Here is a 27,564-nt window from a genome sequence, read left to right as displayed (position 1 = left end):
TCATTTATCAAAACCACAGCTAACTGCTGCTGTAATGTGGATGTGTAGCAACTAAGGAAAGAACATCCCTCTCTTTTTGGAACAAGTGTGTTTACATTAGAAAAAAAAAAAAAAATCTTTAACGGAAGAAGGAACAGGTGTCGTTTGCGGTAGGAGATACCCCACCCAATTAACAGTTAAACTGTTAATTGACGAGGTCCGAGGCTATCTTGACAAGGCACTTCCCTCAGTCTGGGTTTTAAGTCCCTCTCGACCGCCGGGCCCTGCCTCGCCGCTCCCTCAGCCCCGAGCAGTGGCGGCTTCCCGCCGCGCTGAGGGGAGCCCGCCCGCCCTGTGAGGGGGATGGCGGCGGCCCGGCGGGCTCCCTCCTCGGCGGTGCCCGGTGCGGGGCCGCGGGAGCGGCTCCATCCCTGGCCGGAAGAGGAAGGCCGGCGGGACGCTGCAGAGGGCCGGGGAGGAGCCGCCGCCGCCCGCCCGTAGCATCCCCAAGGGAGGACTCTTGGCAGGCGGAGGGGACCCGCCCGCGCACCCTGTGGGCCCGGCCCCTCTGAGGAGCGGTAGGTGGACCGGAGCTGAGCAGGCTCTGCTGGCGGCGTGTGAGGGCGGGCGGGCGGCCGGAGGAGCGGGTCTGGGCCGGGCACGGCTCGCCTCAGCGGGCCTGCGGGTCCGCGGGGGCTTAGCCGCGGCGGCGGAGGGTGCCTTGTGGGGGGGACAGCGGGTGCTCGCCGCGGACACCGCATCTCTCTAGGGCCGTCCCTTTCCCGCTCGGCGGCCCCTCTGTCCTCTGGGCTTTAGCTGCTGTGGGAGATTGCTTTTTTGTTGTTGTTTTTTCCCCTCCCCCCGTCCCTGATTGAAACTCCTGCTTTTGACCTGAATCAGGACTTTGTTAAGGAGTCAGAGGAGCCTTCCCAAGGCTTAGCAAGGTAAAGCCGCGCCTAGGAAATTTCAGAAGGGGGGAAGGGGCGGGAAGAAAACACCAGAAGGATTAAATTCTTCCTGCTGGTTGATGACAAATCTCTGTTTGTGTGTTAGGGCAGGGCCAGCTTTGCTGCTGATCCCTCCCTGAGAGGCACAGCATCAAACCCCGGCCCTGCCGGCCGGAGGTCGAAGGCAGAAGCAATGAGACAGGCGGGGATGTCTGGGGAGAGCCGAAGCGGAGCCGAGCAAGTGTCAGGGGTGCAACTGTCGAGAGAAACAACTTCCCTAAACTCCCCCTGCTTCAAACATGTTCCACAGAAATCGAATGTCATGGTAGAGGTGAAGTGTTTTGTTTTTGCTGACAGGATGCCAGGACCTACAAAATGTTTGGTGGTTTCCTGCCTCGCAAAAAAAGGGAGAGGTTTGAACAGCAAAACTGATGGAGCACAAAGGCAGAAACATGTAGTACTTTGGGATATTGCGTAAGGGAAGTCACAACCAGGTAGCCAAAAGTGGAGCTGAATGAAAGGTCAGTGCTAGCATCAGTAGGTTCAAGCCTCACACTAGCTGAAATGGTAGTAAGGGTAAGGTGTAAAGGATGTTACCCTGTGTAAATGACCCTGGAATAAAGTTCAGCTTGGTCATACAATTCAGTGCACAAATAAACAAATTGGAGGAAAAACAAGATAGTCTGCCACAATGAACCCATCCCTCAACTGTTGGCTGCATAGACCTAGGGCCGGGGAGTATTTGTCTAAAGGAATAGTTGTTTTGGCTCCAGATGCTCTTATATCATTGGAGTAAACAAGTAATGCTAAATATTTGTAGCAGTGTTGACTTACCATTTTAAATAAAAGGATCCTGAACATAACCAAACTGCTCTGTTCACTAGCAGATTTAAGAGCATTATGCCAAGAGTTTAATAAATGGATTGCACATGGCCCCCTTCCACGTTTACCTCATGGTGTTTGAACTTTAATAATGCTTCAGTGCTAGTAAACTGAATCCACAGGTAAAGAAATGTCACAATAATATTTATTGCTGAGCATAAAAAAGTGTTATGATCTTCAATTAGTGTAATACGAAGTTACATGTACAAATGCCTTGTGTACATAATACAGTATGTCTTGTCTGGAATGGAATTTATATTAAGAATTGCTCAGTGTTTTCAATCCTGACTCATCAAAGTCAATGGATATTTTGGTATTGATTGACTTTGGATGAAATTCTGTCTCCTTTTTTACTCTCCTAGTGCAACAAAGGTTCAGGGATTTTTGCAGTAGTAGGGACTGCAAATTTGACTGTTTTATGACTGAGATACACTGTAATGTTTTACAAGTCTGAAGTTTGCAGTTTCATGGTTTGTTTATTACTCCTTGATTTTGATATCAGTTGAAACTGAGGTTTTTTTAAGGATGTGGACTGAATTCTTTATTTGTTAAATACTGAACGTGATATGACCTGCATCCTTGTTTAGGTCTTTAAGACAGTTTTGGAGTATTATCAAAGAAAGTTGATAGTTTTGATATTTCTGACAAACTAAAACGCTGCTTTAATCACTTGATGCCCCAACTCATATAGCCTATCAGTGTCTGTCATCCGGAGAAAGAAAAGAAATTTCAAGTTTCAAACTTTTGTTGTGTTGTTTCTTGAGTTGCTGTTGCTCTCCAGGATTTATTTTGAAGACAGCATTCCTACAATAGTTAGGAAGTCTGCCTTATTTTTTTTTTTGTTAGCGCTTTAGTAATTTCTAGTATACACTGAAGGCATAAATAAGCTATTAGTTAGATATTCAAAACAAGAGTGCCTTTTCGTATCTATTTTATTGTAATGTTGAGTTGAAAACATTCAGGAAAGTTGTGTTAGCATTGCTCACATGTTAACAAACTTTAAATGCTCCTTAGTTCTGTGTTTTATTTGGGATGCTCCTATAATAGAGTTTGTTATCTTACTGCTCTTGTAGCCTGTTCTTGATGCAAGCAAGCTTGGTGCTGAGCTAGTAACCAAGGCTAGAGAGTTGAGGTTCCTGTTCCCTTGAAAACCAGGTAGCTTAATACAGCCATAGCTTATATTTATTTTTGTGAAGTCTGTAGAAAGCGAGAATGAATCAGCAAGATACTCTTATGAAAGGCCTGCAAAATGCTTCCTGTTGCTGCATATAAATATAATTTTTTAGAAGCAGAGCACCTGGGAACATGGCCCTGCAAGACAGAGAAACCAGCAGCAGCTCCATCAATGACAAGCAAGAACAGAACTGCAGTCGTGTTATTACAATTGTCTTCCTGGCACTCTTCATCGACTTGTTGGGATTTGCTCTCATCTTGCCACTGTTTCCTTCCATCCTTGATTATTACAGCCAGACTGAGGTAAGCAACAGAGAAAGTCAGCCTGCTGAAAATGTTAGATATGAGATCTTCAGGGAAGGATGGAAGAAAAATCCCATGCCTTGGGGCAAACCGAATAGCTGTAGGCAGAATAATAATATCCAGCACATTTAAATGGTTCATGGACTCAATTTGTTTGTGAACCTGCACAAGACTTTTCCCTCTTGCTTTTTCATTAAAACGAGGGATTTGTTTTGGGGAAAATTCAGGTATTTCTTAGGGGCTAATCCTTGTAATTACCAGCGCATTTGTGACTTACACTGATGTCACTGGTGAGACAGAGTAAACAACAATCCATAATGGATCTGCATACAGGGGTTTGTCTAAGAAAAGAGGTAAGAGCTTTTACCCTACTTGAGTATTTCACACTCTCTCTTGCTTCCACCCCCAGCATCATGTTCACTAGGTCTCAACTTCCATTCTTAGCAGGGAGCTGGCTGCTGGTCTGGGAATGCAGGGCAGAAAGTTGTTTTGGTTCCCTGCTGTGCAGCTGCTCATAGTTACCATTCTCAGGTGTTACTGGACAAGATGAAGATGTTGTCAGGGGAGAATTATTTTTGCAGCCCGCACCTCTTATCTCGCAGCCTGTCTAACCCCACTCCAACTGCAGCTGTAGCCTTTGTCTTTCTTACAAGCCTATCTCTAAGCCTAACCATGGGCTCTGATCTCCAGGATCTTCCCCCACTTCCAGTGTATTTCCTATAGCCAAGATCATCTTTTCAGGGCTTCTTTTCATTCTTCCTTCTTCCTTTCAAATCCTCCTCCTCTTTTCAGGAACCATTCTTTTTTGCACCACCTCTTCTTTCTGGACCTACAAGCCCCTGGTTCTCCCAGTCTAAATAGTGTACATGCAGAGCGATAGAGTGTGTCTCATGTTGCTTTATTAATTGAAGGATTCAGGACATGCCACTTGTTTAGTTCAGGTTTTAGCAAGTAGCAGGCCTGATGGTTTAAAAAAGCTCAAATTCAGACATTCTCCCACCCAAACGCATACACCCAATTAACTGCTGCCTTTTAGCATTCTCAATTTAAGCTATTTTTAGCCTATAACAACTGATCAAGTAGGACATTTTCCCAAGGAGGAGGGAAGGAATCATCTAACATTACCTCTGGTTCACTAAGCTCTGATGCTGTCTTTGGAAATACAACAGGGAAACTGTCTTCCTGCTTCTATTTCCCAGCTATCTGTTTTGCAGGATGGATTCTATTTGTCATTGCAACATGGTGTGGACTGGTTTGCAGTGATGGTTGGGATGCCTCCAGAGCGGAAATACAACAGTGTCTTGTTTGGAGGTATGGAAATTAAACAAACAAGTGAACAGACTAAAAAAAAAAAAAAAATTATGTTGTTTTCAAGTTATTTGCAGTGTTGATGTGAGGAGTGATGAGGAAAATAACAAGAAATACAAAAAGCATACTTGCCTGTTATTAGATTTAAATAACACAGAAAATGTCTCTTACAGTAGGCTATAAGTGATTTTGTTTTCACCACACTGATAGCACTGAGGAGTTGGACAGCCCCCTCTCTGTCATTTGGTGACATCTAGACAGGCAGGAGGAATGGGTCAACAGGAACCTTCTGAAATTCAGTATGGACAAATGCGAAGTCCTGCCACTGGGAAGAAGTAGTCCCTTGCAGTGATACGGGCTGGGCACTGACTGATGGGGAGCAGCTCTGCTGTAAAGGCCCTGGGGTCCTGGTGAGCAGGAAATTGAGCATGAGCCAGCCCTGGCAGCAAAGTGCCAGCAGCACCTGGGCTGTATGAACAGAAGCAGAGCCGGTAGATTGAGGGAAGCGATTGTCGCTCTCTACTCGGCACACATCTAGAGCATTGCATCCAGTTTTGGCCCCCCAGTACAAGAAAGACATTCATAAACTGCAATCAGTTCAGCAGAGGGCCAGGAAGACAGAGGGCCTGAGGGAGCCTGGGCTTGTTCAGCCTGGAGCTCTTAGCACCCTTCCAATACGTATGGGGAGGTTATCGAGAAGACAGTGAGGCATTTCACTGTGGTGCATGGTGGGAGAAGGAGAGGCAACAGTCATAAGTAGAAGTAAGGGACGTTTAGACTGGAAATAAGGAACTCTTTCACAGTGAGGATGGCCAGTGGAACAGGTTGCCCAGAGAGGTTTTATAGTCTCCATCCTCAGAAGCTGTCAGACCCTGACTGGATGAAACCCTGAACAATGTGGTCTGACCTTGTAGCTGACCCTATGAGCAGGCAGTTGGAGGAGGTGACTTCCAGAGGTCCCTTTTAACCTGAATTATCCTGTGATTTTGCCCAATTTGTTCTACAGATATACAGGCCTGCTGTTCCTTATTGTCAGACTGCCAGCTGAGGGTCAGGAGCCTGCTGGGCTAGACCCTGCACGGTCACAGAAATTACTCTCCCTTCACAATTGATCCACATGTGATTGGAGATCAATCTCTAGGAAACACTGGAATAAGAAGCTTGTGAGTTCAAGTCTCACCTCCCCGCTGGGCAGCTATAGTGCAGCGCTGCTTCTAAATCTCATTAGTCCTATTAAAAGCAGAAGAGCTGCTGACTTGTAGGGTCCAAAAGCATTTGCTGTCACTAGGACACTCTGGTGTGGGTGAGCTCCAGTGGAGGTAGCGCAGGAAATCCAGCAGCTTGTATGTCATGTTACACATCAGAGACTTTTTTGGCTCCTTGCAATCTAGAGAGTTCTGAGGAAACTGCGATTTCAGAGCATGAAGATGTGAGGGTGTCTGGGTTAATTTTAATTGGAAATGTCCAGACCTTCTCCTTTTAGTGAGCTGAGGCCTCCCCCAAGATAAGCAAAAGGCTTTTAAACTAAAACCAGCAAAACTTTATTAGAATATAAGTATGAATGTATTGTTACTATTTAAAGTAGGTTTTTTGGGTTTAACAGACATTAGAAAGTTTATAAAAAATTTTCCTCTTTCCCACAGTGTCCTTGCAGGCATGTTTTTGTTTCTGTACTAATTTTCAGTCAGATTACTGACTTTGAATGGTAGGAAACAGTTTTCTTTAATCCCTCAGAAACTGCTTTCTGCCTCCTCTAAGGCCTGCCTGCAAGTCTCCTCCTTGTTCCTTCTCTCTATCTCAGACTCTGTTAAACAAGGAGCTGGGGGCTCACAGTCATGTCCAACTTTGTTGCCTTTCCTTTTACCTGCTGTGTCCTGTACTCTTGGGAGTGCTATATTCCTTGACTTGGCTCAGTTGCTTTCGAGGGGAAAGAGAAATCTCCCTGCTCCTTCAGCCACAGGCAGTGAGGGTGCAGACAAGGTGGCTGAATTAACCTGATATCTGTCACATTTGACTCTGTCTTTTCTGCTGTCTTTGACAGCTTTTCTTAATGAGCTGCCTAATTTGCTAAACCAGCAGAAAACTTTCTTTTTTCCTTTTCTTTTTTTCTGGCTTAGTTTTCTACCAGATTGAGTTGAATTGGCTCACTGGAGAGTTGACCAAGGCTGCAGAAGCAGGGGAAGATGGACAAGCCAGCTTAGTTGTAAGTCAGCTCCTGCCTCAGTCCATCTTGTCTGATTGCACCTTAAAAGGTTATAGTGGAAAGGTTCATTATACTTGTGATGTTAAGCAGAGGCCACTCCAGTCTTCCTGCAGCCTGCATTCCTTCATTGCCTTTATCTGCAACAAGGAGCAAAGGATTCAAAAGATACTTGCAAGGTCATCTTGTTGCTTCTCCCAGTGCAGGACATCTTCTGCTCTCTTTCATCTTTGCTTAGACTGCAACCTCTTGAGGGCAGAAACCTTCCCTCCCCTTATCAAGGCCCTGAGGGCACCAACACTTAGTTGCAGTGACCAGCCTTCACCCATACACTTTCTGCCCAGTGATTCAGGAGCTGTATTTCAGCTCAGGCCTGGGCCTTGCCTGAGCTGTATTGTCAGTATAGCCTTGTCTTTTGGATGGACCTTGGACCTACATTGCAGGTGTCTTATCTCCTGAATGGACCTACATCATAGTCTTGTTTCCACTCCTTTCTCTGACCCTGTCTCCTGTTGGTCCTGACTGGGCTCCCTGGATGGACCTGATATATAACCCTTGCCTTGTCTGGGACTGTCAATGGACCCTGCTAGTGGCACCCTGCTCTGCCTGACCCACCTGGATTGTGTGGGACTGCACCTTGGTTGGTGAGGGCACTGCCGGTGTTGTGGTCACCCTCAGCTCCTGGCTCATTACCCTGTGTGCAACAGCCCCGCTTTTGCTTCTCCCTGGCTATGAAGTGCTTGCCATGTCTGGGTGTTTTTAGTGCTAGAAATACAAGGAGAACTTGTCTCTCATTAATATAAACTGCCAGTGTACCAATCTATAAGACTGTGGCCAGCAGGTCAAGGGAGGTGATTCTGCCCTGCTACTCTGCTCTGGTGAGACCCCACCTGGAGTACTGCATCCAGCTCTGGGGTCCTCAGCACAGGAAAGACATGGATCTGTTGGAGCAGGTCCAGAGGAGGGCCACGAAAATGATCCGAGGGTGGAACACCTCTCTTACGAGGACAGGCTGAGAGTGCTGGGGTTCTTCAGCCTGGAGAAGAGAAGGCTGCGGGGAGGCCTTATAGCAGCCTTTCAATACTTAAAGGGGGCTTATAACCCCCCTTTTCTTATAAGAAAGATGGGGACAGACTTTTTAGCAGGGCCTGTAGCGATAGGATGGGGGGTAATGATTTTAAACTAAAGGAGGATAGATTCAGACTAGATGTGAGGAAGAAATTTTTTATGATGAGGGTGGTGAGGCACTGGAACAGGTTGCCCAGAGAGGTGGTAGATGCTCCATCCCTGGAAACATTTAAGGTCAGGTTGGATGGGGCTCTGAGCAACCTGACCTAGTGGAAGATGTCCCTGCCTATGGCAGGGAGGTTGGACTAAATGGCCTTTAAAGGTCCCTTCCAATCCAAACTATTCTATAATTTTTTTTTTGCAGTTTTTTTGGCTTTTGAGCTATCATAAGCAGCTGTTCTCCCCAAGGTGTTCAGTATCAATATTCTGCCTCCCTCAAAGTTGATGGGAGCAGACCTTCTGGTCTCTCTCTCCTCTGCCTTTTAAAGCTTTGATAGCTGCATGATCCAAGACGTATAACCCAGTTTTTCCTTTAGAGAAAAACTGTGACAGCAAGGCATTTTTTTGCCTGCTTGTTGAGAGTGTAGTGCAAATTAATAAGTGTGTGAAGCTAGAAATGGCAAGAGAAAAGAGGAATTAAAGATCACAGAAGCTGGAGGCAGATTTCAAAAGGCTCTTGGAGTCTGTTGGAATCACTCCTACCTCTTAGGGTGCCTCACTAACAGCAGTGCTCATGTCCTTCTTTCCATGATAAGAAGGAAAGAAAAGCTAATTAAGTGTGACAGAATCAGGTTCAAACAATAAAAAAAAAATCTTAAAAGAACTGTGATTTTTAAAGCTGTGTTATCTCTGCTTTAAGAACAGAAAATTTATGTAGTCAGTTGGGGAAGCATTGGAGAATCAGCATTCCATTATAACCAGTGAGTTTCAAACCGCTTCTTGCCAGTGAAGTAACCAGCAAATCATCCAGTTTATGCCTGTTACTCTAGTCTGTCTGTATTTGCCGCCTCAGTTAAATAACAATGCAAGATTGTTGTTTTGAGGGTGGCTTAATTTCAGAGACAAAGCTGTTCTTTATAGCTGTTGTTTTACATCTAATTGCGTACTTTTAAAGGATGTAATGGAGTGATAGGTCTGGAACAGGTTGGCTGTCTTTGTATTTAAGATGAAGGCAGCAAGTCTAATCATATATATATAATTTTTTTTTTTAGGTCTGATTGGCTCAGTCTTTTCCATCCTACAGTTTTTCTCCTCTCCTCTCACTGGTGCTGTGTCAGACTGCTTGGGCAGAAGACCTGTTATCTTGATGACAGTGGTATGTGTCTCATGCTGATTTTAGTCATGCCATCTCAATACACAGCTGAATGCACTATGGTCTTGTGGTTAGCACAAAGGATTGGGAAGTTGAACATTCTAGATCTGATGGTTGTTGGCTGCTTCTTGACAAGTCACTTAGCCACACTTCCAAATGCAAGTACTTAAGCTGAGCTTCCCAGGTCCAGAATTGTACATAGGAGGCACAAAAATACCTATCTGTTGCTGGGATTTTCCAAAATCCCTTTCCCCTGTGTACGGGGGTATGACTCTGGATGCTCTGTTTACAAATGTTAGCCTTAATCCCTGTATATTTTAGTTCCCTGAGTGACTAATGACGGCTGATCACTTCATGACCTGTTTCACAGAGCCTGGGGATTGTTGATTAGGAAGTGCTATACAGCAGTGTAAGATATGTTTCTTATGAACATTGTCTAAAAAGTTTTCTCTGTTGCTGGTCAGAGTATGGGGTTCTAATTACACAAGCAGTGCAGAGCAAGTGCATGCATACATGGTGAAACTTGGCAGCAAATTATATACAAATCCCCCTATCCTGTAGGCTTGTGGAGAGTAAATTAAATAAGCACATGTGCTTATGATTTATTATGAAATTTAAGGGCTAGAACTGTGAATTCTTCTTGTTTTGGACTCAGAATTCTCTTGAAGTTGAAAACAAGTGGAGCAGGAGGTGCAAAAGTGTTTTTGTGCCCAGTACTGATTTAGCTCCCTTTGAACTTTCCTTACTCTTTGAATTTTATTAGTAACCTCACATTTATATGAAGCTTTTATGGATTTGTTTCTACTTCTTTTATATCACTGTCCAGGACACAGTGAAGTATCAGTATTTTCAGACATTTGTTACTTTTTTTTTTCCACTAACTGTTTAAAAAAAAAAATCAAATATTTAGCTGGGAAATGTGCAGAAATAAGATCAACTTTGCTCTGCTTTATAAAGAACCCTTTCTTGCTTCTGCAGATGGGTTTGATAACATCATATGCACTATGGGCTGCCTCTAGGACTTTTGGCGTTTTTCTTCTCTCCAGGATCATAGGTGGAATAAGCAAAGGGAATGTCAGCCTCTCCACAGCTATAATTGCTGACTTGAACTCTCCAAAAGCACGGAGCAAAGGCATGGTGAGTTACACATGTGGGGTATGTTTGTGTTTGCTGGGTAACTTTTAATTTATTTCAGGTGCTCAGAATGTCTTCCTCAGGTGTGTATTCATTGATCAAGTGAAAACATGACTCTATATACTACCTCGCCTCTGAAAAGATGCCAGATCATTTTGCTGGTGAGCTCTCGGACTTTACTTGTCAATGACTTTTACCTACAAGTGAAACACAGATCCCTAGAGGTAGAACTACTTGTGTAAGTGTTATAACTGTTACTCCTGCTGCTAACTGTAATCCTCGTTATAATAGCTTAGAAATCAAAAGGTCTTTTGGCCCAATTTTGGTAGCTGGAACCCAGTTATAGGACAACCCATTCTCCTCACCTTCCCAAACTGTGGAAGCGCAGCAGCACTGCACAGCGTGCCTCCTGACTTTCTTGGATGCTGTGCTGGCTTCAGGATCTGAGCTCAACAGGTAAAGGATGTGGCATTTGGCTGACTGAGCAGCAAGTAGTATGAACAGCTGCCCTGCCCTCTTCCACAAGGCAGTGGACCAGATGGAAACACCATGCAGGCTGAACTTTACCTGTGAATTACCAGTTAGATCTTTTATCTTATAAAAACCTTGGGGGCCCAGACTTCTATTAACAGATTGTTATAAGCCACTATGTGGGACAGCTGTTTCTTGGGAGGGGAAAGCTTTAGATTTCACATGAATTTTCCAAGCAATTTATTATAGTCTTGGTGAGCCAAAATATATTTTTATTTATGGAGAGGGATAGCCATACAGCACTAGTAAATAAAATGGGTCCGAGCCTATTCTTAGGGCTTGAGAGCAAGTCACTTAGTACAGCGTGGCTCACATCCATATGGCTATACTCTCTCCTTTTCCAAAGCAGAGTAGGCATGTTCATTCTGCTTTCTGGGAAGAGAATAGCATGCAACTGATGCTGTTCCCAAACTGTGATGGGGCATTGCCTGGGAGAGTGCTAGCTGGGCAGGCTGAAACAACACTGGAGACTATGAGGTGACACCTGAGTGTGCCCTGGCCTTGTTTAGTGTATTACTATAGGTATAGTCAAATAGACTCTGGAAAGCAGGACGATCTTGTCTTGGGATGATGACACATGTTTGGGGCCTGCATATGTGAGTGTACATCTTTGAAAGTCTTTTAAAGAAAATGAGCCAGATCCTGCACTGTTGTATTCTTAAGTAATCACACTGAGGCTGATGACTCAGATCAGTGCTCTTTTAAGCTCCCATCCAGCATGTACAGATTCTACCTCTTTTCTTATGTGCTGGTTTCACAATGAGTTAATAAATTCTCTTTACCTGCATTAAATTCAGGTTGTTCTGGGAAGCCTCTCAGCCTATTTGCTCTGAGACATACATTCCTAAATACAGAAATTGCCAAATCATTTTAGAAGCTATAGACATCATTATGAATTCCTACCATGGTGCTGTCCTCCCTTCTCCAGTTTTACACTACAAAATTTTATCCTGTGGCTGAGGGATCTGCTGGCTGCGCAGTCCCTGAGATGGGAATCATTATTTCCCTTCCCAGCTTCCTTTCACTCATAACCATGTTGCAGTTTGTTCCTGCCACTTTCCTGACTAGACAGAAGATAAAATCAGTTATTTGGAAGTAATAGTTTTTTCACACTTAACGCTCATTGCTGTGCACTGCCTACATCCTCAGGGTGCTTATGTTCTGTATCTGGTTGCATTTCCTTAAGGTAAATGCCAGGAAATCCAAATTGTTTTAGAACTGAGCTACCTGAACATACTGGTGTCTAAAACTTCGTGTCTGTGTTCATTGTATCACTGCAGGCAATGATTGGCGTTGCTTTCTCCCTTGGTTTTACCCTGGGCCCCATGATCGGAGCTTACCTAGCCATGGAGACAGAGAAAGGAGAAGTCTTCTATCTTCGTTCAGCATTGTTAGCACTCATGTTTGCTGTGGCTGATTTAATTTTCATCTTCTTCCTACTTCCGGAGACACTTCCCAAAGAAAAACGGGTAAATGGACTATCAATCTGAAGATCTGTGTTTCTTGCAAAAACAGGATTTGAGAACTGTTGAAATACTGGAAACAATGAAGAAGGGGCTGAGCCAGTATCTCAGGAATTTAGCTCATTCCTGGGACTAGTATCTAATATTATTATTCAGGCTGGTGTCAAAGTGGTTGCATAATGGTCCCATCTCCTGGCCCAGTGTAATATGAGAAATTCTTTATAGCTAACATGTCTGCTTAATTGCTAGTTTTGGTGTGTTAGGTTTATATTTCTCAAAAACTAAGGAGAAGGAGGGTGAATTTTAAACTATGATCACAATGGCTCCCTGGGGATGAATTTCAGCTAGTCGTAAAAGTAAATACATCAGAGACTGGATTTTCTTTCATTTAGCCAGTATATGTTAGAAATTTTCTTAACTATTATCTTATCTTTGCTTGATTATTTTGAACACTCAAGTAGCAAATGACTCTTATCTCTGAGCTATGCTGTCTTCCGCAGATACAAAATATCTACATGTGCTAAAATTCAGTGACTGTTTGGATTTGCAGGGCCAAACATTTATTAACATTATGATTTCATATTGTGTGATCAGACACTGTCCAAGATATATCTGATTAAAAGTCTCTTGGCACAGTCTCCTTTGGTAGTGTAGCAGAGACTGAATTCAGCCCTAGATCGTGAAACACTAGGTGAAACACCAACCCAGAGGTGAAACACTCGATTTGAGACTTTCAGCTGGATTGGATCTTTCCTATCATCTCTTGTTTCTAGGCAGCACTCAGGTGTTGAAGCATGCTTGGTTTCTGGATAGCCAAACCCATTTGACACTGAGAATTGTTCAGGAAACTTGTGCCTGCAATGTTCCTGCCAGGGAAAAACTTTAGACCTTCCCTGAGTGTTTCCTAGCAGGTTGCGTCCCACGTGAAACTGGTTGCTCACGTTATCTTCCCAAGCGCTACAGCTATTTTATTAACAGCTCTTCCATGTGTCATCTTTCCCCTTTCCTATTTGGCTGTTTCTAAACATGCCAGATAAAATCCTGTGCTTGGTTAGAGCTGCACATTCTGGGGTGGTGGCAACATGATGACCTAGGGAAGTGCTGTAGAGCGAATCTGTATTCTGTAAACAATTCCACCTTTGCTGTAGAGAGATAAATGGCTTCAGGGCCTTTTAGGACTGTATGATGACTGAATATCTCCCCCCTTCTTTTATTATCCTCTTGATAGTTCTTCTGATAAGCTAGTCTTATCAAAATTCAGTCATGTTGGCTAACACAGAAAATGAAGACTCCATCCCTGCTTTTTGGGGCTCTGTCTCTGTGCAGCAGTGGGTATTGCGTGAGGTGGATTAATAGGTGCCTCTCAGGGTCAGGTCCCAGTCATGCAAAATACACAGGGTGTTTGATTGCTGATGAGATAAGGGTTTGTCTGGCATTGAAGCTTCTTGTGATTGGTATCAGTGCTTTTGTGCTGTCTCCTTTCAGCCTGCATCTGGGCCATGGCCCTGTGTGATTTATGTGTTCCAGGGTATTTGTAATTTCACTTATTAGGCTGCTTTGCTCTTTTCTTGGGTAATTCTTCCCACTTTCTGAGTGGGAGGAGGGCAACTTTCTTGGTCCCTGGATGACAGAGGAAAGGCAGGTATGTTGGCTGGCTTTTCTGGAACTTGGCTGGGCTGAGCTGGAGCAGGTGTTCCCAAAGTATAGGAATGGATGCGTTGGAAGCACAAAGCTGTAGAAAGAGGGGAAATGACAATGATAATCGGTAGGAAGATGTGCCAGTGGGATCAGACATCTGTTTCCTTGAACTATGCTGTGTTCTCATCATATTCTTGTTTCTCTGTCAGTCCTCTTTTCACAGGAGAGAAGATCAAGTATTTCACATTCATTCATGTTGGAATTAACTTGTAGAAAGGGGAAAGTGGAGGGGGACAGGGGAAACAAGGATGAGTTTTCATCCAAGGAGAACAGAATTTTTGCTATCCTTCCTCCCTTTAAGAACTCCTTTAAGAGCTTTTGAGTTAATTTTTAGCTAAGCTAGTCATGGTCAAGACTGCCTAGCTGGAGGGAGGGTATTACAGCTTTATTTTATTGCTGTCCGGCTAATCATGTAAGGACTATGTGTAGGGCTATGCAGCATCACTAGCAGACTTATGGAAAAACAAGGCTTTTGCTCTGCATAGAGCATACTGCATACTAAACAGTGTCTGATTTGAAGGGTAAGGCTGGAGCTTGGAAGGCCCAGGCTGCATTCCTGATTTGGACTGACTCTGTGCCTTCAAGACATGTTACTTAGGCTCTATGCATTAGAGGAAAACAGTTAACAAAGACACTGTGAAAAATGTCTACCATTCAAGTTGACTTTTGGGGTGATCATGAAGTAAAATAGAGCAATTTTGGAGTAATAAATCATAAGCATAGGAATTAAATACAAGTTAGATGTTGCAGATTTTGAACCTGCAAAAATCTAAACTCCATGCAGCTGGTGACATTGACTGAAATTGGCAGTGTATGCTTTGCTATTTGGGGGTGGTGAAAGACTTTTGTCCGTTTTAGGACAATGTTCTCATTATCGATCAGTGGATTAAGTCACTTCTAGACTACTGCTTCTAGGGCAAAGATAGGAGAAATTAAAAGAAAATTACATGCACACACACGTATATTAAAAAATCTAATATATATATATATTTCATAAAACACTTAAGATTTAAACATATGCATGTATAATGTATATCCTCTGGACCAAACTAAAATCAGCTTTGTAGTACAAAGCAGCTTGGCACCCTGTCTGACATGGATAATAATTCAAAACAAGTACAAACTACAGCTTTTTTTAGTACTGGCAAACATGCTTGAAGTGGCTTGCTTGTTACCAGATTCTCTATGCTGTAGTACAAACACCATCATGCCAACAAATGCAGGAACTGAGGATTGCTACAAGCCAGCTTCAGGAAATCCTCTTACAGACCTTTTAAAAGCATGAGGAAACTTCTTCTTGGGAGTGTCTGTTTACTCTCTGCAATGCATGCAGTGGAAGGGGAAATAAATATCCCAGTTTGTTCTATGTGCATCAGCAGCTTTATGGCTTTATACAAAACCAGCCTGGTATATTGAACCTGTTGCTGTTGTGAGACTAATAGGCTCCAGAGCTCTGCTGTCGGATACTCAGAAGCTCTGACTATCAAAACAAGACGGGGGTCATGTTAATACCATATTGAAGGTTGATTTGTTTACAGATTTATTAAATCCAGTCTATATGAGTCCTCAGGTCATGCACCGAGATTAAGTTCCACTGATAATTTGACCTTTAATCTCTGCCCCCAAGGGGGTAATAGCTCCCTCCCTCCCTCCCTCCCTCCCTTCCTATCTGGGAAGAGAAGGAAGCTCATCAGATAAAGTCTGTGCAGTGCTTTGAAGATGCGAAATACTAAGTGTGATTATTCAGGATTCTTGAGTATGTCTTGCCTCTTCCTGTGACCATCATGTAAAGTGACAGTCTAAATTATCCTACTTTAAAAGGAATTGTTTCCTTAAGAATTTAGACATTATTTCTTCGACAGTACTTTCTTTAGTTTTCTATACCTTAGAATAAAAAATAAATAAATTAAAAAATTAAATTCGCTGCAGATGAAAGAATAAGCATCTCTTAAGCTCCTGTTGATAAGGAGCAGGGACAGTGCCAATAGATGCATAATTAGGTTGAGATGTACAGAGTACAAGGACCAGAAGTGCTACAAAATAAATTTTCCTCTTCAAAAACCACACAATGTGGCTGAGCAGAATGTCTCTAGAAATCTCCCTAAAATCTCTCCAAGGAATCTCTCTAAAAATCGTATTTTCCTTTTCTTCCCCAGGAGGTGTCACTGGCTGGCTAAAAGAACAACCAGTACCAAAACAGACCATTGGTTGATGTGCTACACATACTGTTCTCAGACCTGTAGCACACAAGCAAATCCCCAGCTTCCCATGAGCTTGCAGGCAGATGTGCCATTATTTTCCCAGCAAATGCTCATTGGACATGGGGGATGGTGCAAAAAGTGAACCAAATAAAGCCACCTTCAAGGCTGTGGAGAATGAGCCTCTTCTGCTTATTAAGAACCCAGGGAAGAATCTGTTCTCTGTCTTCAGTGAAAGCTGCTATCAGCGCTTTACTTTCTAGTTATAGTGCTGGAGCCAGTTCTGTGATCAGAAAGTCTGGGATGTTATTGGGCGTTACTCAAACACCAGTGCCAGTTGCCTTGTTTCATCTCAGATAATTTGTGTAGGTGTAGAAGCACACTTGACTGTTACTGTCAATTCCTTGCAGTAGTTATTACATCAGGTTTTTAGATAAACCTCTCTGTTTCCCTGATCAGGTCTCTTCTGTGACGTCTGGATTTCAGGCAGCAGTTGACTTGCTCAGTCCTTTGGCTTTATTTCAGTTCTCTGCAGTTGCCCGAGGAAAGGAATCCCCTTCAGAGGAGAGTAAGTGTTAGCTGGCTTTTTAATTAATATTGTATGTCCTTTTGTATGTGGTGATGGTTTCTAAGTAAAAACTTTACTCAAACCATTTCAGAAGCAGCACTCTCTTTGCTCATTTAAAACCCACCTTACTAACTTATGAACAGGGAATTGCAAGTTCCCTTGGATGCTGGTTCTATTATTCCCAAAAGAAGGTTTTAGAGATTAGTGTTTTGAAGATTTCTGACTTGCTACTTGCTTTTTCTTCAAGCGCTGGCTGCAGCATGGGGTAGACTGCAGTAAGTGAAGTGATTTAAAAAGATAGATCAAGGCATGAGTGAGGGAGATGTGAGTTTGCTTATGCAAGCTGCAAACCAGGAAACTTCAGACTGGAATTTTATTTCTCAATTCAGGACTTGGAGATGCAGGATTTGAGCTGGCCATTTCTCTATATGAAATTATTTAAGCTGTAGAAAACAAATCAGTGTTTGCCAGGTACACCAACTTATCATTCAGTCCTCCTTGCTGCTGCCTCAGGAATAGAGTAATATTTGCCACTTCAGAGAAAACCTGTTAAATCCTGCATTGGCAGAAAAACAAGTAAGGTAGTCTGTCACAGTCTGTTTGTAGCTTAGAAAAAGGGATGCTGTCCATTAGCCAATATCATCCTGAGAGCGGCATCAAGGTATTGGTAGAATGCGGGTATTGACTAAAAATAAATAAATCCCAGCGTAGGTGGGTGTGTCAGTGTGAGGCAGAGGGGCTGGATTGGGTGAGTGAGACCAGGGTGACCCAGAGAGAGATGAGCCTTGTTGGCTCTCCTCCCCTCGTAAGAAGGGAGGTAGTGGGCAGAAGTAATTTTGTGGCATGTCTTGTATGGATATTTAAAATGAACATCTGAGGTGAGAACTATTCCCTGTACAGTTGATAAATGTTGCTCTACTATCATTGTTATATTCTCAAGCTGTGCTTGAAAAACACCACTGTATTTCTTTCCTTTTTTTTTTTCCCCTTGATGTTTGTTTGTTTGTTTGGGTTTTTGTTTGTTTAGATCTTCAGAATCTCAAAATCTTGGGCATGGCTTATTTCCTGTACCTCTTCCTGTTTTCCGGCTTGGAGTATACGCTGAGTTTTCTCACTCACCAGAGATTCCAGTTCAGCAGGTATAGCACACTTAGAACATAAATGTTGTATATTTTGTCTAGGATATTTTCCAAAATCTTGATTTAAGGTCTCTTCATTTATTTTCAAGAGAGGTTTTATGAGGTTAGTAAAAACACTCAGAAAACAACCACTGTGTTCAGTGATATTTGGGTTTTGTGGGAAGAATTTATGAAAATACAGGCACACTGTTTATCATGAAAGGAAATACTCAATGAATCTACAACTTCTAATAACTAGAGAAAATCAATACACAAGATTAAATTAAAGCTCCTGAAATATGTATAGCTGGGCTAGTTGTATTGATTATAATAAAACCTTTTCTGTTCTAGCCCAGAAGAGTTCTTCAGTATTAGGACAAATCTTGAAGCTCAAAAAAGGCAAAGGATGGAGGGATAGCTATGTGATTATATTTGCTCATCAGAGTTCTGTGTTGCATACGGTGTACAGTCATTACATCATAGAGTTTGATTTTCTTTAGTCAAACACTAGAGAAGAAAGAGAACAAAATCCACTAACAGCAGCTCAGCTTGAAATACTTTTCCTGCCAGCTCATAGGAAGATTTCCAGCCAGGAACATGATCCTGCAGCTTGATTCCTTATGTGTGTAGAATTGAGTAATTCTCAGGGGTTTGTCTCATCTTTCCCTGTCTGTCTTTCATTACAGTTTGTGGCTTGACTAATGTGTGTGCATCAAGGAAAGGTTTTCTAGTGTATTGAGCTTGCTTCTGTACAGTCCTTTCAGGATAGCCGTGTAGTGAGATGTACAACTTTATGCGTACAGTACAGGCTGTGTGACAAACAAGCTTGTTATGGAGGTGAGAACTTTTAGTTGAGAATATCCACGTAGTTTAGTAGATAAGAGAGGTGAAAGGGAAATTTGAAGAAATATTTAAGGGTGGAGGGAGTGATGTTGCAAGCTTCCCGGTGTGGTGCATGATCACCACCATGCCAGTGCCCATGTTGTGCCGTGGTGACCTTAATCAAACTCTGCATGAGTGGTGGCAATGGTTGTGAGAAAGCAAAACACTTGTTCCTTGGAAACCAGCAACTCCTGTGCATATGGCACAGACTTCCATGGCACAGGGTAATTAATATGTTGACTCTTTGATGGGCCACCCTAGAAACAACTAAACTGCATTGTAGCAGTCTAGAGATGATTGCGGCATTTGAGAGCAATCGTCCCATCTCTATGTAAGACCTCAGAGGTTTATCTTCTTGCTGTCTGCCTGCCATGGAAACTAATGTCAGCATTAAGAACTTTGCACTGCTCATGCGAGCACCAAAAAGCGTTTTCTCTCTCTGGTTCAGGAAAGGGTCTACACTGAACCGGTGAATCCCAGGGTGGAATGCTCTGTGCGTGACTCCATAATCTGTGTTTTTTGCCTCCCTTCTAGCATGCAGCAGGGCAAGATGTTTTTCTTCATTGGAATAACAATGGCTGTGATCCAGGGAGGCTATGCTCGCCGAATCAAGCCAGGAAATGAAATAAGAGCTGTAAAAAGGGTAAAAAAATATATTTTTTTCTCCCCCACAAATCTGATATGTTAATTTTCAATCTAAAGTGCCACAAAAGATATTGGGAGGCTATAACTGTACTTGTCAAATCAAAAGAAATTTCTGTCTCATTACTCCAGCTAAATGACTTCTCAAGACCCTGGTTGTTGGGCATTTATCAGTCTAACTAAACTTTGGAACATTAGAGCCATTTCTTACCATATCAGCTATGATATTATTGAAACCTTGAGTTCTTCATATATAACTGCAGTAGGATATGAGAACAGAGTGTCTGTGCAAGCTAGGTAAAATGCTGTGAAGATTATGCTTTGTTTCAGTGATTTCTCTTGCAGTGCAGACATTGAAACTACTAAAGCTGCTTCAGAGCTGATCTCTGACTCTCTGGCAAATTATTTTCAGCGACATCATCAGTCTGGCCATCTTCGTGCTTGACAGGCTTTCCCTAGAGTATATGTCACTGGTGGGCAGGGGGAAATAGATTCTTCCTCCAGTCTTCGATTTGTGATCATCAGTATCACATGTAACGATAGCATGTACTAATGTTCAGACAGAAGTTTCACTGACAAAAGTGTGCGTTTCTTTGTTTTGCTTGCCTCTTTCTTCATGGAGATGCTGCTGCTGCTGTGCTGGGATGACAGGGAACTGTTCCCTGCAGCTTATGCAGCTGTGGGACAAGTAGATATGTGTTGTCATTTGCATTTGTGCATGGAACTAAACAAAGCAGGTTTCGAGTGTTTCTGAATTTTTGTTGGCTGCTTGGTAATAGGTATGCTTGGACTGTTAAAGCCTCCATCAACTTACTACACATTATTTTGAGGCCAGTGTGATTTCAATGGTGGCAGGGCAAAAAAATTACCAAACTGCACTGCGTTCCAGTGAATTGACTCAGCTTTTCTTGAAGTTATTTCTGCTGGTGAAACCATCTCCACCCTGCTCCCTGGCAGGCAGACGTTAATGGCACGTTTGTTGTGTCACATAGGAAGCATTTCCCTGTGAAAGAAAATCAGGCTGCTTTGTTAGTACTGCTTTATCCTCTGCATCAGCTTCCTCCATGTGCTCTGCCAGCCTGCTGTGTCTGCTGTCACTGCACTGCAGTTTGTGCAAACTGAGCCTTGCCCCACTAATTTTTACACTCCTTCCTCTTCCCTGCACTGAGAAGTGTAGTTAACTTGAAATACTCGCTTAGTTTAGTTGGTCTGGGCTGATTGCTTCTCATAAACACCCACGTGCACTATGCAGAAACCCGCTGGCCCCGGGGCACTCTTTCTGTGGATGTATGGGCCTTGAGTGGCTTTTGTGGGAGTTCCCCCTTCTGCTAAAGTTATTCTGGCAATTTGTGAGTCTGGATCATATGGCAAATGTGGCTGCTCTCCGCACAGTGATTACAGTAGCTCATTTATAACTGAATCTTCAAGCTGAGACATTTGGTGGGAGTGAATATCCTCTTTTGTGAAATGTGCAGTAGATCTTAACTGATCTGTCTTTTCTGCGAAAGCTTTGTTTGTGAGGGAGAGATCACAGGGGAACTGAAGTCCAGGTTCTTGGAAGAGATGCAGAATGTTTTTTCTTTTTGGGTTTGAATTTCAAATGCCCCCCCCCCCCCCCTTTTTTCTTCTTGGCTCCAGAAGTATGGAATTTGAAAGCTCAAGAGGGTTTGATGTAGCCCTTAAAATCAGTCAATACTGCTGAAAACAAGCAGAGGAGCTGTAGTCCTGTTGCACACGAGCTTTTTGATCTCTTGTGCCAGCTCAGGAGATAAAGAGTTAAAGCTAGATTTCTGTCCAGTTCAACACAGAACAAGAGAAAAAAATCACCAAAACCCAGTAGATCGTGTGAGAGAGAACTGCAAAAATCAGTTTTTCCTCAGCTGTGGGAAATGGGGGGTGGGATAACTACAGCCTATGTTACAGGTGACTCCAGCCCGCATGTGGTCTGCAACCATGTGATAGCGAGAGAGAACAGAAAAGTAAATTGTGCTGATGTGTGGCCATCCAGGTGAATTTGAAATGTCTACTTGGGAAGAAAGGGCTTTCTGCTTCTAACTTAAATGTAGTCCCATCAGTGGAAGAGAACCAGAACCGGCAGGACACCTAGAATTAAGCTTTAACAAGCAGTGTTTAAATGTAACCGTGTGACTCATTCATTTTGCAGGCTATTATGTTGCTGATTCCAGCTTTCTTGTTAATTGGATGGGGTGCAAATGTGACCATGCTGAGTGTTGGACTGTTGCTGTACTCTTTCGGTAAGCTATTCAAAATGCACTGAAAGCTGAGCACAAATAATTTTTCTTCATATACTTATTCACCCCGTTAAAAAAGGAGCACTTCTAATTTCAAACTGTGAGTAACAGAAAGTTACTGTTTATAAAATATGGAAGAAATAGTGTCTGTTTTTTTTCTGATGCTGTTTGTATCACAGGAAGTTGCCATGGTGATATTTGGATGCATCCCAGTGTTCCTGTTGTCCTGTCTCACTGGGGAGCTCTTGATGGTGTGTTTTTCCCCCCTTCTCATCAGACCTAGAAGCAAAATATTCACTAAATAGCTCAGCTCAGGAAAAGAAGGGAGACAGCATGTCTTTGCATTTCTGTGGTGGCTGCATTATTTCTTAGGCAAGAGGCTGGAGAGACCTGCACGCTCTGAAGCTGAAGGCTGGAGCGTACATTCGGGCTGAGCGAGGGTGAGGGTAAATCAGCATTGCCCTGAATGTTGTGGCATGGTGCTGAGCTGGCTGGACACTGCTCTGCTCTCTTGCATTGCAAGCTGCTAGCTCAGGGAGGGACCAAAACTCCACCTATTGTTTTTGATAAGTGCAGGTCATTCTCAAAGATGTTTAAGTGTTTACATAAATAATATTCTGCCAATTTAAGCTGTTATTCAGGGAAACGGTTATGAATGAAGTTGGATTCACCTACTGAAGTGCCTATCTGAAAAGAGATTTCAGATATTCCCAATGCTGCTAACTATTGTTAAGAAGCTTCCAATATGACTAATTACAAAAGTAGGAGACTTCTCTTTTGCATGATACAGCTTGATTTAAGAGTAAATTGTAAACCACAAAATGCATCTGTTTAGTAGCTTGCTTGTCTAGGGACAGCTGTGTATTTGACGAGTTTCAAAATCTACATCTTATCTTCAGATTAGCTTTTGAAAACCCACTTGGTGAGGAGGGGTGAGAGGAGGTATTCATTTTGTCTAACTGTGCTGGAAGTTAGGAGCCTTGTCTTCCTGGGCTCTGTACCTGGGCAGAAGACCTCATCTCTTCCCCAGTTAAGCCAGCTAGAAATGCCTCTGGAGGGGCCTCTTTTCCCACTCTCTTCCTCCCTCTGCCCCAGGAGTTAGGGTGCCTGCAGTTAAGGCAACATGTCTGTCGTTCCCGCTCTCCAGTTGTCCTTTCCTTCCCAGAAAAGATTCTGCTTTGTATGCTTAAAGCAATTCCTTCTTGGCAGAAAAGGCGCCTGTTTCAGTAAGAGGGCAGTGATTGCTGAACAGCTCTTGGCTTTTGTGTCCAAAAATTTTGTAACCTCTTCTTCTTGGACTTGACCATCTTATTTCCCAAAACAGAATGTGGCGGCTGCTTTCATCCATGAGTACGGGAAAGCTGTATGCATGGGGACAGTGTGATTCTGTGCACAGCCACCTCATTGTCCATTTGAAATATGGGCGATTCCCTTTCCCTGCGCCACCTGACAAGACCACAGTCATTTGGAAAACTACCAGTTAGCTGACCTGACCTATCCGCTCCTTTCCCGTGGGCTCACGGAATGAGAGACACTAATGTGAAACATCTGCTGAGAGCGCTCATGGCTCTGGGCTCTTCGTGCAGGTTGGCTTTGAGGGGGTGTTTTCATTATTGAACTGGATTAAACCTGATGATTCATTGTTGGTACAGTGCTCCAGAACTCAGCATATTTCTCTGCAGTAGTAATGAGTTTGGGCCACATGTTTTTCAATATTGCTCTTGTAACTGTTTTGAGCGCTCTGCTCTTCATTGACAGTCTCTTTTGTGGATTTTTCCAGCTGCGGCCATTGTTATCCCGTGTTTGTCAGCAGTGGTGGCAGGCTATGGTGAGTGTCTTTCCTGCTTTGAGCGGCAGCCCTTGGCCACATAACTGACCTTTGTGTAGACTTGGCTCAAATACAGAACTGACCTCAAGTGTAGCGATGCATCAACAGGAACGCTCGTGGTGTAGGTCCACCCTGCATCTGAAAGTTGGATCGGTGACTCTGGCTGCTGCTTGGCTTTGTAAAAGGCCTCTTTCCCCCCAGATGCATTAACAAGGAAAGCAGTAATGCCAAGTGTTACAGCGAACCACTACTCCATGTTGTACATATGTAATCCTGAAGCGATAACCGCCCCTGCAGGAGTGAGGCTAAAGCCTAGAGGAGAGCCCTTCCCAGTCACTTGTATGCTGCCCCTTTTCAGTATAGCCAGTGATTCATGACTGTAGTTACCCTCCAATCGCATCGTGCTTTGCTGTGGGGAGGCCAACCAGCTGCGTTACGCTGAAGGTGCTACAGCCTTCAGTCCCTTTGCTTCCCTGAATGTCCTTCATGGAAGAGAAGCTAAGTGGGGCTGCGGGGGAGAGGAGGACAATATCCTGACCCTGGGGAATTCAGAAACATCCCACAAGGGAGTGTAGGAAAACCCCAAACTGACTTGTACCTGTTTCTGAAAACTGCCCTCCATGATGGATAGTTTCAGAGCTAGCAAACAGCAATGGCCTGTTCAGTGACCATCGGTATCACACTTCAGTTCTGTACTGTGTAACGTGGCTTGTTCCAATGTGATGGAGAAACCTCAAGCAACCTTATTTCTGGTTGTGATTAAGATGATGAGGAAGAGTGGGAAAAGAATTGATATAATGGGCAAAGGCCACAAACAGCACTGAGCAGGGAATGGCCTGGGTTCTCTGAAAGAGACACCAGCCATTGCTGCCAGCAGTAAAACTATTTCTTTCCAATTCCTTAAAAAAGACCTTCCAAGGAACCTTCTAAAACCTTCTGGATTTGTGGCCCTGGTTGCTACGTAACCTTGTAAAGCAGAAGTAGCTGTGTTGCCATCTGTGGATGACACAGTTCGTTCTTTAGCTTTGGTTCTGTTGGTTGCCAGCACTACAGTGCTTGCTGAGGTGAAAAAGTAAGGCTTTGCTCATTAATGTCACTTATATGTTGCTCTTATTTAACTTGCATCCATGCTTCTGTATTTATTGTACACCTGTGCCTCCTCAGCAAATCTTGGGTACAATGTAAAGCTGCTTTTTTGCTGGGCTTTTTTGGGGGGGGGGGGGTGCTACAAGTCACCTGTGGACAAGCACTCTTGTTTTCTCAGTGAAGCAGTCACATTTACCTTGGTGGAGGGGAAATAACTGCAGCTTGGGCAGTGAGTGTGAAATGGAAGGAGGGGAAGATGCATGTGGGAAATACCTCCAAAAGAACAAGGCTCCAAGCGCTACAGCAGTGCCCTGCAATGCTTTCCCTGCCCCAAGCAAAACCTCCACACTGAGTGATGGCTCTCTGCTTGCGCAGGCTCTGCCAGCCAGAAGGGACGAGTCATGGGGATCCTGAGGAGCCTGGGCGCCCTTGCCAGAGCCCTGGGACCGATCCTGTCAGCTACAGGTGAGCGTGGCCTCGTGCTCCTTCCTGCCTGTACCAGCCTCATGCTGGGCCCCCACAGCCCAGGGGGCTGGGAAGGGGAAGTGCAGCATGTTTCAGAGCCATGACGTTGTCTTTGCAGAAGGAGGTACCCCTGAGAGCTGCAGCAGGGGCAGGACACAGTCCTTGCTAGCACCAGTGAAAGCCTCACGGATGAGTTAAAAAAGTTCATAGAAGCAGAGATAAACTAGACAGCAGGTGGTGCCTGACTCTTCAGAAGTCCAGCAACAGCATCAAACTAACCAAGCCCTGTGTGTAGCTGTGCTGCAGGCAGAGGAGCACCACAGTGGGCCTGGCCCCAGTGTGCAGAGGGAGCCGGAGGCTGACCAGGAACGCTTGCCTTTGCTGGTCTTATTTTTAGCCATTTTAGCTGCTGAGGGGCCACCCTGGCACTGGGTAAGCAGGAGTCAGTGAGATCAAGCTCTTCTGTGCTGTGGTAACTGGTTCCCCGCATCTCATGAAGCTGCATCCCAAGATGATACAAATTAAGTAGGGACAGTCCATAACGTGCAATAAAGAACTTCTCAGCATTAAAAGCGTCTGTAACCTGTACACTAGACTGAAGAGGCCACACTCTCCTAGTGCCCCAGAGCTCAGGCAGTCTGCAGTGCCTAGCAGCCCTGGCTAAGGCCAAACCTAGGCTGTGCCTAAGGAGCACAGATCACCCCTGTATGGGGTTCAGTTCCCCCAACCCATTATAGGGTGAAGGGACAGAATACGGGGAAGCAGCCAGGAACTCAGCCCTAATGTTACATAAGTTTGAGCAAAGCTACACCTGTTTCCTGACTGCATCCATGTGCCAAGCAACTGGCTCGCTCTGGTTCACCAGACCATGGCCCTGTGCCGCAGCTACTGCTCCCGGGTGCAGCACAAGTCCTGCCCTTGCCCTCCTACCTTGGCATTGGCTTCATGAGTGTTTCACATTAGTAGCCCAGTACCAACAGTGAGAGCCCTGCAAGAGCAGCGCTGACAGCACCAGGAGCAGCTGTGGAGGAGGTGCTGGGGCAGAGTTAAATAGTTGCCTTGTAAAGCTGAATGAGTGAAGAGGAACTTCCCCATTGCCACACTGGCAAGAATGAAAATATCCTATTTAAAATAACCACTTTTAACATGCTGTTTCCTGGGAAGAGAACCAGCACTGCTATTAGCTACCTCCTCTTTATAACTGGTGTGCCAGCAAGGATGTGTGGTGGAGGATGCAGTAGTTCTGTGTTCTCCAGTCCTATCAGTAAGGTGACGAGAGCAGGAGCTTTGAAGGCCCGTTCAGACAGAGGCAAGGACAAGCATACTAACGGATAACTCTTGTTTCCTTTGCAGTTTACTGGCTGGCAGGGGCAGAGGTTTGCTTCACTGTCTGTGGAGCTTTGTTCCTCATCCCCTTGGTTTTACTTGGTTCTATAAAACAGCAGACAAAGGAGGAGTAGGAAGTAACCACAGAACTATCACCAGCTTCCAAGGACCTCTACAAGACCTGACTCTTGGCACCTGACTGCTGAGCAAAGACGAAGATCTTCCAGGAGGGGATGGGCGATGACCATTTGCAGCAACACCAGACTGCAGGTTTCTTATGGCCCTCCCCCAGCAGTTATGTTTAAGACAGCCTCCCAGCCAGCCTGGCTAGTTTTGCAAATAGGAAAAAACCACCCACCCACAAAACAGTCGAGTAAAGCACCAAGGTTATCAGACAGCAACACAGCACAGCGCACTCCTGACTTGCCCCCACGTGCTGTTGAGCACGGTGCTGTGGCATACACAGAGCTCTTCTCTGCACCTCTCCCTTTGTCATCAGCACAAGGCAGACCACAGCTGCTGCCTGAGGCCTCTGCGAAGAGGGCTGGTTTGTCAGGGTTTGGCTAGCGGAGAACACCTCCACAAGGCAGCTCCAGCAGGCAGCTTCTATGCAATTGTCACGAGATCGCCACAAGTGCTCAGCAGACCAGGTAAAAGCTGCATCAACCCCCTTAAAATACAACGATTGACAACGAAAGCGAGCAGCATACTACAGGCTTCCTGAGCCTGACTGACATTTTGGCACAGGTGGACTGTTTTTAATTACAATTAAATTTGGAGTGATGTTTTATATTTCTAATACTGTGTGATGGTTTTTTGATGACCAAGCACTGTTCCTTTTGCATTACAAATAAACTGTTACATTGTACACTCCTCATCCAGTCATTAATGACAGTTAAGATGTTACAGCGCTGTTGGGCAAAGCAGAAGCAGGGCCCAGAACTGGCCCCCTGGAGGGAGCCAACCACAGCAGCAGGCAGGGCTGCCCGAGGGGCAGGGGTGGGGGAAGGACCCCTCCACCAGGTCCTGCGCACTGCTCAGCTGGGGCTCCAGCCCCCTGCAGTAGCCAAGCTGAGTATGTCCTGAGAATACATTAAAGCAATCATTAACACCACATTAATCGTTAAAAGAAAATGGAGCAAATTAAACTCAACAGGCCACAGCTGCAGAATAAAACTGTGCAAGTTTCAAAAGCAGAGCA

The 27,564-nt window shown here is 44.3% G+C and overlaps 1 protein-coding gene across 4 annotated transcripts; it reads left to right on the top strand.

Moving 5' to 3' along the window:
- Positions 1-291: 291 nt before the first annotated feature.
- Positions 292-27,231, top strand: MFSD10 (major facilitator superfamily domain containing 10). Of its 4 annotated transcripts, none has more exons than XM_072863210.1 (14): positions 292-557; positions 1,284-1,447; positions 3,095-3,284; positions 4,499-4,595; positions 9,072-9,175; positions 10,151-10,309; positions 12,118-12,306; positions 16,656-16,764; positions 17,792-17,903; positions 19,299-19,407; positions 21,571-21,661; positions 23,439-23,486; positions 24,948-25,037; positions 26,391-27,231. In XM_072863210.1, the coding sequence occupies exons 3-14, from the start codon at positions 3,114-3,116 to the stop codon at positions 26,495-26,497; spliced, it is 1,386 nt and encodes a 461-aa protein (XP_072719311.1). In that variant the 5' UTR covers positions 292-557; positions 1,284-1,447; positions 3,095-3,113; the 3' UTR covers positions 26,498-27,231. The 4 variants fall into 4 exon arrangements, with proteins under 4 accessions (XP_072719311.1, XP_072719309.1, XP_072719310.1 ...); XM_072863209.1 differs by lacking the exon at positions 292-557 and adding an exon at positions 628-923; XM_072863208.1 differs by lacking the exon at positions 1,284-1,447 and having other exon boundaries at positions 293-557.
- Positions 27,232-27,564: the final 333 nt, after the last annotated feature.

The sequence above is a fragment of the Ciconia boyciana genome, chromosome 5, assembly GCF_034638445.1.
Source record: "Ciconia boyciana chromosome 5, ASM3463844v1, whole genome shotgun sequence".
In the NCBI taxonomy this organism is placed as follows: domain Eukaryota; kingdom Metazoa; phylum Chordata; class Aves; order Ciconiiformes; family Ciconiidae; genus Ciconia; species Ciconia boyciana.
This window is presented reverse-complemented; position numbering and strand designations above follow the sequence as displayed.

Excerpts from the sequence above, each read along its gene's own strand:
- MFSD10 (XM_072863210.1), top strand. The coding sequence starts at position 3,114 with ATGGCCCTGCAAGACAGAGAAACCAGCAGCAGCTCCATCAATGACAAG. Across the intron at positions 17,904-19,298 it reads CAGAGATTCCAGTTCAGCAG|CATGCAGCAGGGCAAGATGT; the intron begins GTATAGCACACT and ends CCTCCCTTCTAG. Across the intron at positions 19,408-21,570 it reads AAATAAGAGCTGTAAAAAGG|GCTATTATGTTGCTGATTCC; the intron begins GTAAAAAAATAT and ends TTCATTTTGCAG.